Here is a 14,055-nt window from a genome sequence, read left to right on the forward strand (position 1 = left end):
TGTAGATTCATATACATCTTTTTTACATATTGCATTAATTGGGGAGTATGTGGAGTGTTGTGGAACTAAATGTATTTGGCTGTGTTCAGCACACTGTATAATTGACTCAATTATCCATGTGGGGATTATTGACTTTTAATTTGCAATCTGGCTTCTCCTTTTAGTTAGGCTGTTTTTGGGCTGCTGTAGGAATGCCAACTAATTTAAATAATAATTTAAGTAAAACATAATTAGGTAGGGAAATTAAATTCAATCTTTTGCCAGCACCTGAAGATTCTACAGCTGAAATGTAACTCTAATCCACCCACTATCGTTTTATTCTCCAATGCCATTTTACTACCACAGGATTTTATTGCTTTCCATACATTATCACAACTTTCCTTATTTTTTTGCTTACTTCTTTCCAATCCAATCACCATTCTGCTGACAGTAATCTTAAACAAACAAACAAGCAAAAACAAAAAAAAGCCAGCTCTCATCACGACTGTAAAGCCAGTAGCCATGGCCACCATGAGAGCTGCCTGGCCCATGCAGGTTCGCATTTGATTTGGACTTACTATAATGAAACAGTGGAGCCAAGAACTGGTGGGCCATTACCTTTAATCCTAGCTCTTACCCGGCGGGCAAGAAATACACACAGTGGGAAAACACTTCCCTTTCCATTCAGGGCTCCCAAAGCCATGACTTATCCGAGTTTCCTAGAATCAAAGGTTTCTACCTCACCAGCCTTATTCACCTCTGTTCCCTATCTCCTTCTCTCTGCACAAACTGACTTCTCTTTCAGCATTCTGCCATCTTGGCTGCTTCTCCTCTCCTCCAGGTGGCCTTTCTCTGCTCTCCCCTCTAATGCTAATCTCAGGAACCAAGAGAGAGCTAGCTCCAGGCCTGCCCATTTTATAGTGTAGAAATGAAAACCTTTAATCCAATATATGAACAAGGAAGTCTCTGATACAAAGTCACTTAGGGTGGGAAAGGCTTAGTCTTAAAACTAAGCCTTAGGCTATAATGACCCTGCCTGCTTACAGCCTGTCTCCCACACCCAATGCAAACTATAAGTGAGCAAACATATATATCATATTTACAAAGCTTATTTGACCAACATCACCCCTGGTGTGAACCCTTCTTGTAGCCCTACATTGTGAGATTCTGAGTGGTAGTGTCTGCAGCGTTTCACCTCTTCCACTCATGCAGTACCTAACTCGGTGCCAGACTCTACAGAGGGAGCAACAAATACCAGTCCACGTGTGCTGTAGGCAAACCCAGAGGGCAGAAATTCTGGGTTTTTGTATCCCAAGTGCCTAGCAGAAATAAACACAAGGCAAGCGCCAAGTGGCGCCCTGTATAACGTGTATATAATATGCATATATACACGCGCGTCTAACTGTACACGCTTATACACACATACTACATCCATAATAACATCCATATATACATAAGAACATATCCATATCCAGGTATCTACAATTAGTAAATATAAATAAGTTAAAATGCATACAGTCTTAACTCCGAACAGGTGAAAGAGGCAGGGCGCAGGGCGGTGACATCCCTCCCCTCCCCCGCCGTCAGACCCCCCACAACCGCAAGACAAGACCCCGTAGCCGCGTCCGCGGGAACCGAGAGGCCCGGGAGGCAGCGGAGCAGCTTGGCCCTTCCGGGTTCCCGTCCGCCGGGGCGCCATTGGCTGGGCTGGGAGCAGCTGACAGCCAGCGGCCGGGCGAGGGAGCTCTGAGGATGGCGGCGGCCGCGGCACTGATCCTGCGGGAAAGCCCCAGGTAGCCGTCCCGGGGTGGCGCGGGTGGGGCCGGCACAAGGACGCCCCTGCTGCCTGTCGCCGGGCTCGGCCGCGGGGCCGAGTCGGGGTGGGGGGCGGGGCTGCCACGTCGCGGGGCGGGAGCGGTCGGGGCGTGGGCTCCTCCGCCGTCGCGGTGGCTCCCCCGCGTGGGGTTGCCGTGCGCCCGGGCGCTGAGGTCGGTGCGGCGGCGTGGGGGTCAGTGCCAGCCGCACCGGGCCTCCCTGGAGTAACGCTGAGTAACGCGGGGTGGCACTCCGTTTCCGCCTTCATTCCGGTTCAGACGTGGTTGGGAGGAAGGCTCCCGATGGCGCTGCGGGGTCTTTAGTACCAGCACGTGTCAGTGCCCTTTCCATCCACACACAGTACACTCCAGGCCAGGGGTTTGGGGCTGGTAACACCAGTCAGAATTTCGTAACATTGCTTTTGTTTTCATTTTATTTAATTTTAGTTAATTTTTGTTTATGGTAAGTGAGTTACGAAGTTCTCTTTTAAAATAAAGTTACTTAAGTAAAAATGACTCCATGTAATGAAAAGGAGTTAAATCATAGTGAGGTGGTGTATGGATGCGGAAAAAGTGCTGAAGTATATTTACAGGCAGATAATTGAAGTTGGGAAATAAACTTATTTGCGCCTGGATTGTGCAGGAATGTTAAAGAAGGTTTTTCCATCTTCCTGATTTCACTGAGTTCTGACAGCCAGTTCCTTGCCTCACACCAGTGCCCGGGGTGACAACACACCACATCAGTAAACCATAATAACCTGGTGGAATAGAATTGTTTTCATCACATGAAGTTACTTATTACAATTGAAGCAGAGTTTTAAAACAACTGTGTCCTTAGGACTAAATTCTATTCTCTGTGATGCAGCATTCTTTAGATGTATATTTTTGGTGTAATAGCCACTTACCTCCTAGTGACCTAGTAGTTTGCCTTGCCTAAAAGAAAGAGAAAATTTGCTAAATAGATCTTTTTCAGCAGTAGTGCTTTTGAGAGAAATCTTTTTGGAAATGCCCTGCCTCCTTTGCTGGCCATCATCTGTTTTTCTTTATTTCACACAGACTTACCTTAAGCAGTCAGAGTTTTTGAAATGAAAACTTACAGACAGCTGCAGTTATAGACAGCTGTGTGTATGGCAAGTACAGTCTTACTTGGAAAGCTCACTTAAAAACTTTGTTTTACTAATTTATTTAGCATGAAAAAAGCAGTGTCGCTGATAAATGAAATAGATATAGGAAGATTTCCACGATTGCTCGCCCGAATTCTTCAAAAACTTCACCTGAAGGTTTGTACTTTTGTATTTCTATAACTTGTAATATTTTCTTGTGATTCCACTGAGCTGAAATGGTTTCTATCTAAAGAACTTTTTGTGAAGTATAGTGTTTCCGAGAGTGTCTTTGAAAACGCCAGGTCTCTAGAAAATTTGATAATGTTTCATGGTCAAAGGTTTGGGAAGTTCTGCCTTCATTAAAGTTAATTTTTTTATTATGGAAAATTTCAGAGTATATTATATGGTAGTGTTTACAGTAAATATTTAAGGATGCATGTATTATGCAAAATTTTCCAAATTTGTTTGACCTTGGAACTGTTTTATCATGATACATTCTTTTGGGACTGAGGCTCTTTGGAACATGCTTTGGGAAAATTCTGATTTATGATTTCTTTCTTCCTCTTAAAAATAATTCTATGATATTGCTATCAGTCAGTATTTAATCTTTCACTTTTATTTCAAAGGTGTGGTTATTTTGGACATATTGAAGTTTAGTAATTCACTGCTTGCTCACCAATCTATGTTAACGTTTTTTATCCTGTTATAAAAATTTAATTCTATCCATCATATGTTTATGGAACATCTGTTAAATGTTCTGCCAAGTGCCAGTCATCACCATTAAACAAGAATTTGGATTCTTTACTTTTTTTTTTCCTGGCCAGGAGCCCACCCCAGAGTACTTTCTCCTTCTAAAGCAGGGGTCTCAAACTCGCGGCCCACGGGCCGCATGCGGCCCACTGAACAATTTTGTGCGGCCCGCAGACTAATCCACGAAGTTCAAAATATTTTGGATAAAATTAAGTAAGCCTAGGGGCCTACTTGTATTTTTCATTTCTCTAGCATCCTAGCTAGATATTAGCTTAGTTAACAGCAGTTGTGATGCGAACTACAGTGTCTGGTCGTTTTGTGACACTGAGTAAACTGCATGTACGATTGTGCTTGTTGTACTGATTTTTTTTTGTTTTCAACTGCAGTGAGAAAAGTGTTGCGTAACAGTTGCCTTTTGTAGACCTAGTGCGGCCCGCCAAACGGCTGTGATCTTGCTCTGCGGCCCACATGCTGAGTTGAGTTTGAAACCTCTGTTCTAAAGTGTATTTTAAACCCAAGTTCTCCTTATAGTCCTAGTTCAGATTCTTACCATCTCTTCTTTGGACACAGTAATTACCTTCAAACTGGTTTCTTGAAGCCTCTATTTGAGGGGTCCCCAAACTATGGCCCGCGGGCTGCATGTGGCCCCTGAGGCCATTTATCCAGCCGCTGCACTTCCGGAAGGGGCACCTCTTTCATTGGTGGTCAGTGAGAGGAGCACATTGACCATCTCATTAGCCAAAGCAGGCCCATAGTTCCCATTGAAATACTGGTCAGTTTGTTGATTTAAATTTACTTGTTCTTTATTTTAAATATTGTATTTGTCCCCATTTTGTTTTTTTACTTTTAAGATATGTGCAGTGTGAATAGGGATTTGTTCATAGTTTTTTTATAGTCCGGCCCTCCAACGCCTGAGGGACGGTGAACTGGCCCCCTGTGTAAAAAGTTTGGGGACCCCTGCTCTAGTTTGTCCCTTCCTATTTTTTCTTCATAATGCGAATTCATTTATCTTTCCAAATATTTTTTTCTTAAAAAAAGAATTGATCATATCAAAGTCATCAGTGGTTTTCCATTGTTCTTTTGGGAAAAGTTCAAAATTCTTAACATTATATTATAATAACATTATAATATGGTCACGATCTATACATATTTTTCCCATTTTGCAAGTTCTCCAGTTACACTGGAATGTGCTCTTTTATTAGAATGCGCCGTGAACTTTTCCATTTGTGTGTGTATATATATACTCTTTGCTTTACCTGCAATGTCCTTCTTCCCCCTAGTGAATAAACTAGTTTTCATCTTTTCAGGGGTTTTATAGTCTCACTCTCAGCAGTTGTTCTCTCTTCTCTGCTTCTAAAAGCACTTGGGTCATTATCATCTCACTTTAGTACTGCATCATAAGTACGAATTAGTTTCATGATTACAAGGTCTTTCTCTGACCTTGAATACCTTGAGTAGCATGTCTTACTTATCTTTGTATTTCCTGTATCTGATACATTGATACTTATACAATTGGTAATCAATAACTTTTTTTTTTTTTTTTTGATGGAGAGAGTCAGAGAGAGGTACAGATAGGGACAGATAGACAGGAAGGGAAAGAGATGAGAAGCATCAATCATCAGTTTTTCATTGTGGCACCTTAGTTGTTCATTGATTGCTTTCTCATATATGCCTTGACCGTGGGGCTACAGCAGACCAAGTGACCCCTTGCTCAAACCAGTGACCTTGGGCTCAAGCTGGTGAGCTTTGCTCAAACCAGATGAACCTGTGCTCAAGCTGGTGACCTTGAGGTTTTGAACCTGGGTCCTCCGTGTCCCAGTCCGACGCTCTATCCACTGCGCCACTGCCTGGTCAGGCTCAATAACTATTCTTGGAGTTAGTTCTTTTCCTTGCCATGGGAAACACAAAACAAATGTAAGTCTTTTAAATTCCATCTGTGAGAATTTTGCTATTTACAGTTATATTGCTCCCTGTGTGACTGCTACCATTCTAATGGCTTTGTATTATTAACTCATGCTGGAGTTAATCCTTACAGCAACTTTAGGAAGTCATCTTTATTTTCTCCATGAAGAAACTGAGATAAAGACCAGTTAAATAATTTGTCCAAGGTCACACAGCTAAATAAGGCAGTCTGTTCCAGATTCCATCTCTTTAATCCACTACAGCAAACCTCAGAAAAAAGAGTACAAAATAATTTATAAATCAGTCTAAAAGTAAACAGTGAAGGCGGATTATATAGATGTTCTCCTTTGATTTCCTGTCCTGGTAGGTAGCTGCCTTCTTAAATGTATAAACCAATATGGGTAAAAAAAACACTTATATACATCTTTTGTTCTTCATACCGAGGGAGGATGGAACATTTGCAGGCAAAATTGTGATGTGTAGTTTGTCTTTGACCCTGTCAGTTACCTCTTGAGTTGAGAATAAGTTAGTATTTATCTTAGAGTAACTCAGTGGCCAAAACATTCCACAGAGGTGCTTGAATCCTATGTCTTGCAAGGTAAGGTGGCAATTTCTTTCGGCGCCCCTTCCCCGCCCAGGACAATTTCAGGGAGTATTCTTCCAGAAGGGCTCCTGTTGTGGTAGAGCTCTTATCAAGTAAAGTTTGCGGCAACGTTCAGGATCTGCCAGCTTTCTTTTATTTACTCTTGGCCTGTCAACTTGGCTTTTGCCTTCAGACAAGCAGAGCCCTTAGAACAGTGAAACCTGGTTCAGGTAGACTGATGAGAAATTTAGGGATTTGGTTGCTATTCTAAATGATAGCTGCTTGGCACTTTGATTTTACAAAGCTTAATCTGTTTATGGGCAGATATAATCTGTGTTTGACCAGATGGGTTCCTTGGAATCCCTCGTAAGAATAAACATGGGGAAGCTAAGCCAATTTAGGTATAGACTAGGTCTGGGAGTGCTCTTTAAACTAGCCCTCTTCCTGGTCATGGTAATGTGCAGGACAGTCCTGCACAAAGAATTGTCCCATCCGTCATGCTAATAGTCTCCATTGGGAAATACTGAGGGAAGTCAGACCAAATACCATGGCTGGTAACTTAGAAATAAACATTTATGGCCTGACCAGGCGGTGGCGTATGGATAGTGCCTCAGATTGGGACGCAGAGGACCCAGGATTAAAACCCCGAGGTCGCCAGCTTGAGTGGGCTCATCAGGCATCAGTGTGGGCACCCTAGCTTAAGCAGGGGGTTGCTGTCTTGATAGTGGGATAATAGATATGGCCCCATGGTTGCTGGCTTGAGCCCAAGGTCGCTGGCTTGAGCAAGGGGTTATTCACTGTGCTACAGCCCCCCAGTCAAGGCATGTATGAGAAAGCAATCAATGAACAACTAAGGTGACACAACAAAGAATTGATGCTTCTCATCTCTCTCCCTTCCTATCTGTCTGTCCTTATCTGTCCCTCTCTCTGTCTCTCTATCTTATTGTCTCTCCTTTGCTAAAAAAAAACCCCAAACATTTATGGCTTCAGAGTTTCAAAAATAATTGTCACTACTCATGCAATTAAAAAACTCATACACTTTGCTCCATAACAATTTTAGGGCCTTACACAAAGCATATTACTGTAACTACATATGCTGTATGTCTGTGTTCTGAGAGATCAACAATCTGGATTCCTGGCATGGTAGCCTGGATATGCTTTCACTATAAAGTAATTGAATGTAGCAGTGCTTTAATACATAAATAACTGGTAAATTAAAAAAAAACCACCTAATTGCCTTCACAATCACTTAGTTGATATACTATTTTCATAGAAGACCTCTATAATTTTCTGAGGAATGTGACCTAATTTCAACTGTATGTGGGCTTGAGATTAGTTCCCCAATCATCATGTTAAGAAAAAAATTCTTAAAAAAAAAGGTTGGAAACATGGATTTAAAAATTTTCTTTTTTGTGTGTCCTTAAAGTACTTAAGAGTGCTTAAATCAAGCATTTTATATAACATTTTAAATTTCCCAAATAGTTTAAGATGAAGTTTTATTTTTTTCTTCTTTTCTGAATAAGGGGAGGGGAGATAGAAAGACTCCCGCATGAGCCCCAACCAGGATCCACCTGGCAATCCTTGTCTGGGGCCCATGCTCTGCCCATTTCGGGCCATGCTTACAACCAAGCTATTTTCAGTGCTGAAGCAGAGCCAGTGATCCCCTGCTCAAGCCAGTGACCTTGGCCTCAAGCCAGCGACCTTGGGCTTCAAGCCAGTGACCTTTGGGCTCAAGCCAGAGACCATGGGGGTTATATCTATGATCCCACATTCAAGCCAGCAACCCCGTGCTCAAGCCGTATGAGCCTGCGTTCAAGCCGGAGACCTGGGGTTTCGAACCTGGGTTCTCTGTGTTCCAATCTGATGATCTATCCACTGCGCCACCACCTGGTCAGGCTGTTTATGTATTTTTATATAACTGTTATCACACTGTATATATTGCCCTGCTATTTACCTTTCCTTCTCCCTTTTATCAGAGCTCTTTCCATGTCAATACATATAGCACTACCTTATTCTTTTTATGTGGTGTTTTTCCTTTCTTCCTATGTATACAGGGGTGGGGAAAAGTAGGTTTACGGTTGTTCATAATAAATAATACAAAAATTACTAAATAGTAATATAAGAATAAACTCTGCTTCATGTACTCAAACTGTAAACCTACTTTTGTCCAGCCCTGTATATGTTTATAGCATATGCTCTTTTAATACAGAAAAAATTAACATCCCACTTTCCATTTTAAGTTTTAAGTTTCTTGGATACTTTATAACTTTATAAACCTGGGCCTTAATTTACTCCCTTTGAGAGGATAAGGGAGAATATATCTCCTCTCTCTTCTGTTTAATGCCCCGATATGTGTGGGCTGCTCTTGGTAGAAAGAAGTTAAACTGCTGCTCTGTGAAAGCAAATAGAGGAGCTTCTCCCAGAAATTTGGGAGCAAGAGGTTCAATATGTATCTGAAACTTTGCTGTATAGCTGTGTTCTCCGTGTGCTCTTCTGCTCACTCGTTTTAAGATTCTCATTGTTTTTATTTTAAGGCCGCATGCCTGATTTCCAGTGGATGGAGGCATATAAATGTTCCCTTGTCTCCTTTCACTCCGAACTACTGTGTTAATATAAGACCTTTGGCATCTTGAGACTAGCCGTTTTGTTGCTTTCTCTCTCTTTTTTCCCCCCATCCCCTCCCCTGCTTTCTTTCTCTTTTTAAAGAAATCTTAGCTCCCTGTACATATTGGGGACACTGAAGTTTTATTTTTCTACATGATCAGTCACTATTTTTATTTTGTTAAATATCTTATTTGGTGTAAATTAAAAGGAATCAGATTGACCAACTTGTAAGTTAAAGTGTAAATATCCATTTAATTTAATGCAATGTTTGGTTTAGTAATTATGCATAAGTAATATTGTTATGTTTCTCATATTGATAAAATCTGGCACTGTAACTCATTATATCAAGAAGATGTATGGTAGTCACAGAAATTCTGGAATTTTCAAATCAAAACATTGCTCCTGAGGTGAGTCATTGACATTTTAGCTAAATTGGGTTTATGCTTTTCTCATCATAAAACAGGTAGTAGAGACTGGAATTCTTATGACTAGCTCCAAACAAAACAAAACAAAACAAATATGCCAGATAGAGTTCTAAAGAGGCTTCAGTTGTACATCATCCTAAACTGTCAAGGCAGGGACTCGTGGACCTTCTGAAAGTTTTCCATTTTGCTCTTGGGGAGAGGCAGCAGCAATAGAGAAGGTTGTTTTTAATATGTGTGCATGAAATATTTATTTTTACTTAAAAGCCATTTTAATATTGTTTATTTTTCATATTTGATAAACCAGTATCTTTATGTCAGGAGATTATTTTGGAAGTGAAAGGAGACTAGTCAGAGGTTATACTCAGACTAGTATTTTGACTATTGCGTATAAAAGTAATTTTGTAGTGTTTAAGTTTTAGAAAACATGGAAATTATAAAAAAGACAATTTACTGCTTTACAAATACTCTTTTTTTTTTTTTTTGTTAAGTGAGAGGAGGGGAGATAGTGAAACAGACTCCTGCATTCAACCCAATTGGGATCCACCCGGAAACCCCTGTCTGGGGCTGATACTTGAATCAACTGAGCTAATTTTAGCACTTGAGGCTGACCTGCTCAGACCAACTGGGCTATCCTCAGTGCCAAGGCCAATGCTGGAACCAATCCACACTGGCTCTGGGAGGGGTCAAAGAGAGAGAAGGGGGAGAGGGAGGGGGAGAGAAGCAGATGGTCACTTCTCTTGTGTGCCTTGACCAGGAATTGAACTTGGGACATCCATATGCCAGGCTGACGCTCTGTCCATGGAGCCAACTGGCCAGGGTGTAAATACTCTTATAATAACCCATAGTTTTGGAGAACTCATCAAAATGGAAATTATTTAAATAATTATTTGTTTTTTTATGTGTCTTTTTAACTGGAGTTTGGTATACCTGAGGAGATGAGCTGTCTGAGTAGCACATAATAGATAGTAAATATTTTGAGTAAAGATGAAAATTACTATTAATTATTGATAACATTTTAGGGTTTTACCTTCTAGCTTTTTTACTAAATGTCCATTAGTTATGGTATTTATTGTTATTTTCCATTTCCATAGTTTTTTTAAATACTGTTTTTTAAAAATGAGTTTTATTTGGCAAGATCCAGACATTGAACTGTACTATGATTTTGAGATACTGAAATTTATAAATACAGCAGCATCTTTTACCATGGATTTACTTTTTCTTTCAAATTCTCATTCCATTTATAACTAAATGCACCATCTTTTGCGTATCTGAGTTTTGAATCTCTGAATGTGTGCTAGTGGATTGCTTTCTGTGTCGTAGGCTGAAAGCAGTTTCAGTGAAGAAGAGGAAGAAAAACTTCAAGCTGCGTTTTCTCTAGAGAAACAAGATCTTCACCTAGTTCTTGAAACAATATCATTCATTTTAGAACAGGTATTTTTATTGCCACAAACTTACTAACCATTGTTGTTTAGTACATGTTTATATTGCTATGATATGGGTAATATTTTATTTTTTTAAGTATGCATATGGAAGCTGTGAATATATTTTAATCAATAATTCCAGTGAAGTTTAAAAGAATTTGGATGTATGATTTCCCCCCCCACGGTATTACATTCTACAGAATAGTCTTAATCATTGAGGAGTAGTGAGTAAAGTGTTTGAAAGTATGAATCAAGACTTTATTGACTTGAGACAGTTATAAAAGATTTTAAGTCATTGTTACCTGGTATAATAATTTGGAAAAATGAATACATTTTATTTAAAAATTCAGTAAATGATTTTTGGGGATTTAGTTGACTAAGGTTATAAATAAAACAATTAGAAAAGAAGTAGCTGTGAGAGGACTTCTTTTTATACTGTTTCTTCCTACTGAGCTGTACTTCTGTATCTCTTTTTTAACCTAAATTCAGTTTCTTTTGTACGTTCCCTTTAAACCTCTCTAGCCTTGACCCTTTATACTTGCAGTCCTCCCCTTATTATCTTTGGCTGATCATAGTAGAGCAAATTGTTAGTCTTTTATTATTTCATGGTGTCAGTGATACCGCATTTCCCCATGTATAAGATGCACCTTAATTCTGGGGTCCAAATTTGAAAAAAAAAGTATTACATAAAGTTATTGAACTCAAGTTTTATCCATCATAAAATTCATACAACTCCTTATTACTGTCAAAACTTCTCTATCCATTAGCTTGTCTTCATCTGTCTGATGACGAATCACTGTCTTCATATATTACCTTGTCCTCAGTTCTGTCTATGGCATTTAAAACGCTACAACCACTGTATAAGATGCACCCAGTTTTTAGACCCCAAATTTTTCAAAAAAAGATGCGTCTTATACATGGGGGACTATGGTATTTTCTTCACTAAGTTTTTTCTTTAAGGGAAGGCAGGATCTTTGTGTGTGTGTGTGTGTGTGTGTGTGTGTGTGTGTGTGTGTGTACAGGTTATATAAACCTAGCGCATTGCTGAACTTAAAATAGACTCTCAGTAAATTCCTGTTGACTGATAAAATATTTATGAAATTAAACTTTAGATGGTACTGTAGCTTCATAAGCATTCTAGTAACAGATACTGTTAAAAGGACAAGCTGCCAGGCACCTACTGCATACCTTGTGCAGATTACAGATCATAAAGTTGACTGTCCTTGGTGGGCCTTCAGTAGAGGAAAAGGATAATCAAATAAGACAGAGCAGCGTGGGGTTTATGGGTAAGTTGTTTCAGAATAATATACATAATAAAAAGACATCACTGTTAAAAATTTTATAATATTTTATTATGTATTATCTAGGAAGTTGGTCAGGGAAGGTAGTTTTGAGAAAGTGCTTCTTGGAAAATTTTGTTAGCTAGGAGACAAAACCATTGCATCCTTCTTCCGGTTCTTTCTCCTGCTTGGTCCGAGCTGGACTCTTCGGGTTTAGATTCTCCGCTCTCCACAGGAAGACCTTTAGGTTCCTGGTTAGCTGCTTGCGCTCGCTTTCCCTTTGCTCCCCTTCCCCCTTTCCTTGTTCTTTTCTTTTTGTCTGCATATTTATCCTCTCCTGCTGCCTTTTTTGGCTTCGTTTCCACTTTAGCAGAAACAAGTTTAGCTGACGACCTCGCTGCACCCTCCGCAGAGCTGACCTTCCTCGGCACCGTGGCAGGCGGGCGGGGCACACCAAGAACCTTCACACGCCTGGGCTGCCGGCTGCTGTCTTCTCTTGCTGCCCTGTCTTCCCTTGCTGCCTGTGCTCGTTGGACCTGCGACGGGGGCGGGGAGGGGCGGTGGGAGAACCCAGGGAATGAATGAAATTTTAATTAGGATCCATTGACATAGCTACAGCAAAGAAGCTTTTCTGTTGGGTGAAGTTAGGGTTACTTAAACCACAGGCAAAACTGAAAAAAATTAAGCCTGAATAATTTTGGCCACTTAATCCTGAATCTTTCAGCCCTTGCAATAGTATATCATTTGTAAAATAATAAAAAAAAATTGTGCAAGAGAAATATAAAATATTACTTTGATTTAAATTATTTAATATTGTATTTTATTATAGATTAGTGTCTCCTTATGAACATTAGAGACATGTAATTTTTTTCTCCTTAACAGGCAGTGTATCACAATGTGAAGCCAGCAGCTTTGCAGCAGCAGTTAGAGAACATTCACCTCAGACAAGACAAAGCAGAAGCATTTGTCAATGCTTGGTCTTCCATGGGTCAAGAAACAGTTGAAAAATTCAGGCAGAGGATTCTTGCTCCCCACAAGGTATTGGTTCTGTTACACCAAAGATATTTTTCAGTAGTGTATGGCATGGATTATAATACCTGAAGAGCTCTTAAAGTGATAATATTTTGTTGAAAGGTAGAGTCAGGCACAAGAAAGTATATAGACAATATTCCTATAAAGTTATTTCCATATGTATTGGCAACCACAATGTGATTTAATTTTAATTTGCAGTTTAAAATATGCTTCTATAATCTAAGACTAAGAATGAAAATCTATTTTTCCCCTGAGGCTTTGGATAGGACTCGTTATCCTTTTTATATATTTTAATTTTTTTTTATCATGTGAGACACGGGGAGGCAGAGACAGATTCCTGCACGTGCCCCGACCAGGATCTACCTGGATGGCCCCCTACCAGGCGATGCTCTGCCTGTCTGGGCTGCTCCGTTGCTCAGCAACTACACTGTTTTAGTGCCTGAGGTGAAGCCAGGGAGTCATCATCCTCAGCACCCGAGGCCAGCTTTGTTTGAACCATTTGAGCCATAGCTGCAGGAGGGAAAGATAGAGAGAGAAGCGAGAGGGGAAGGGATGGCAAAACAGATGGGAACTTCACCTGTGTGCCCTGACTGGGAATTGAACCTGGGACTTCCACATGCTGGGCAGATGCTCTATGACTGAGCCAACCAGCCAGGGCTAGATTGGTTATTCTTTTAACTATGTACGTATATGTAACATTTACTATAATTTGGCTGAGTCAGATTCAATTAAATAATAGCTGAAAAAATCAACAGGTGCTTATTTATTTAATTTTTTAAATATTTTTTTGAAGTGAGAAGTGGGGAGGCAGAGAGACACTCCTGCATGTGCCTGACTGGGATCCACCTGGCACGCTCACTAGGGGGCGATGCTCTGCCCATCTGGGGTGTTGCTCATTTGCAACCGGAGCCATTTTAGCAGCTGAGGCGGAAGCCATGGAGCCGTCCTCAGTGCCCAGGCCAACTTTGCTCCAATGGAGCCTTGGCTGCAGGAGGAGAAGAGAGAGACAGAGAGGAAGGAGAGGAGGAGGGGTGGAGAAGCAGGTGGGTGCTTTTCCTGTGTACCCTGGCCAGAAATTTTTTTTTTTAATTTAATTTTATTTTTTTTCAGAGACAGAGTCAGAGAGAGGGATAGATAGGGACAGACAGAAGGGAACGCTGAG

General features: G+C 40.5%; 1 protein-coding gene and 1 pseudogene across 2 annotated transcripts in view; one reads left to right on the forward strand and one right to left on the reverse strand.

Moving 5' to 3' along the window:
• Positions 1-1,660: 1,660 nt before the first annotated feature.
• Positions 1,661-14,055, forward strand: part of COMMD10 (COMM domain containing 10) — a 199,654-nt gene continuing 187,259 nt past the window's right edge. For both annotated transcript variants that reach the window (XM_066382062.1, XM_066382065.1), the window contains exons 1-4: positions 1,661-1,772; positions 2,983-3,073; positions 10,481-10,591; positions 12,744-12,899. In XM_066382062.1, the coding sequence (XP_066238159.1) occupies positions 1,732-1,772; positions 2,983-3,073; positions 10,481-10,591; positions 12,744-12,899 (399 nt within the window). In that variant the 5' untranslated portion in view covers positions 1,661-1,731. The remainder of the gene's footprint in view (positions 1,773-2,982; positions 3,074-10,480; positions 10,592-12,743; positions 12,900-14,055) is intronic.
• On the reverse strand, positions 11,957-12,334 carry LOC136403343 (non-histone chromosomal protein HMG-14 pseudogene; annotated as a pseudogene).

Source organism: Saccopteryx leptura, chromosome 4, assembly GCF_036850995.1.
Source record: "Saccopteryx leptura isolate mSacLep1 chromosome 4, mSacLep1_pri_phased_curated, whole genome shotgun sequence".
NCBI classification, from domain to species: domain Eukaryota; kingdom Metazoa; phylum Chordata; class Mammalia; order Chiroptera; family Emballonuridae; genus Saccopteryx; species Saccopteryx leptura.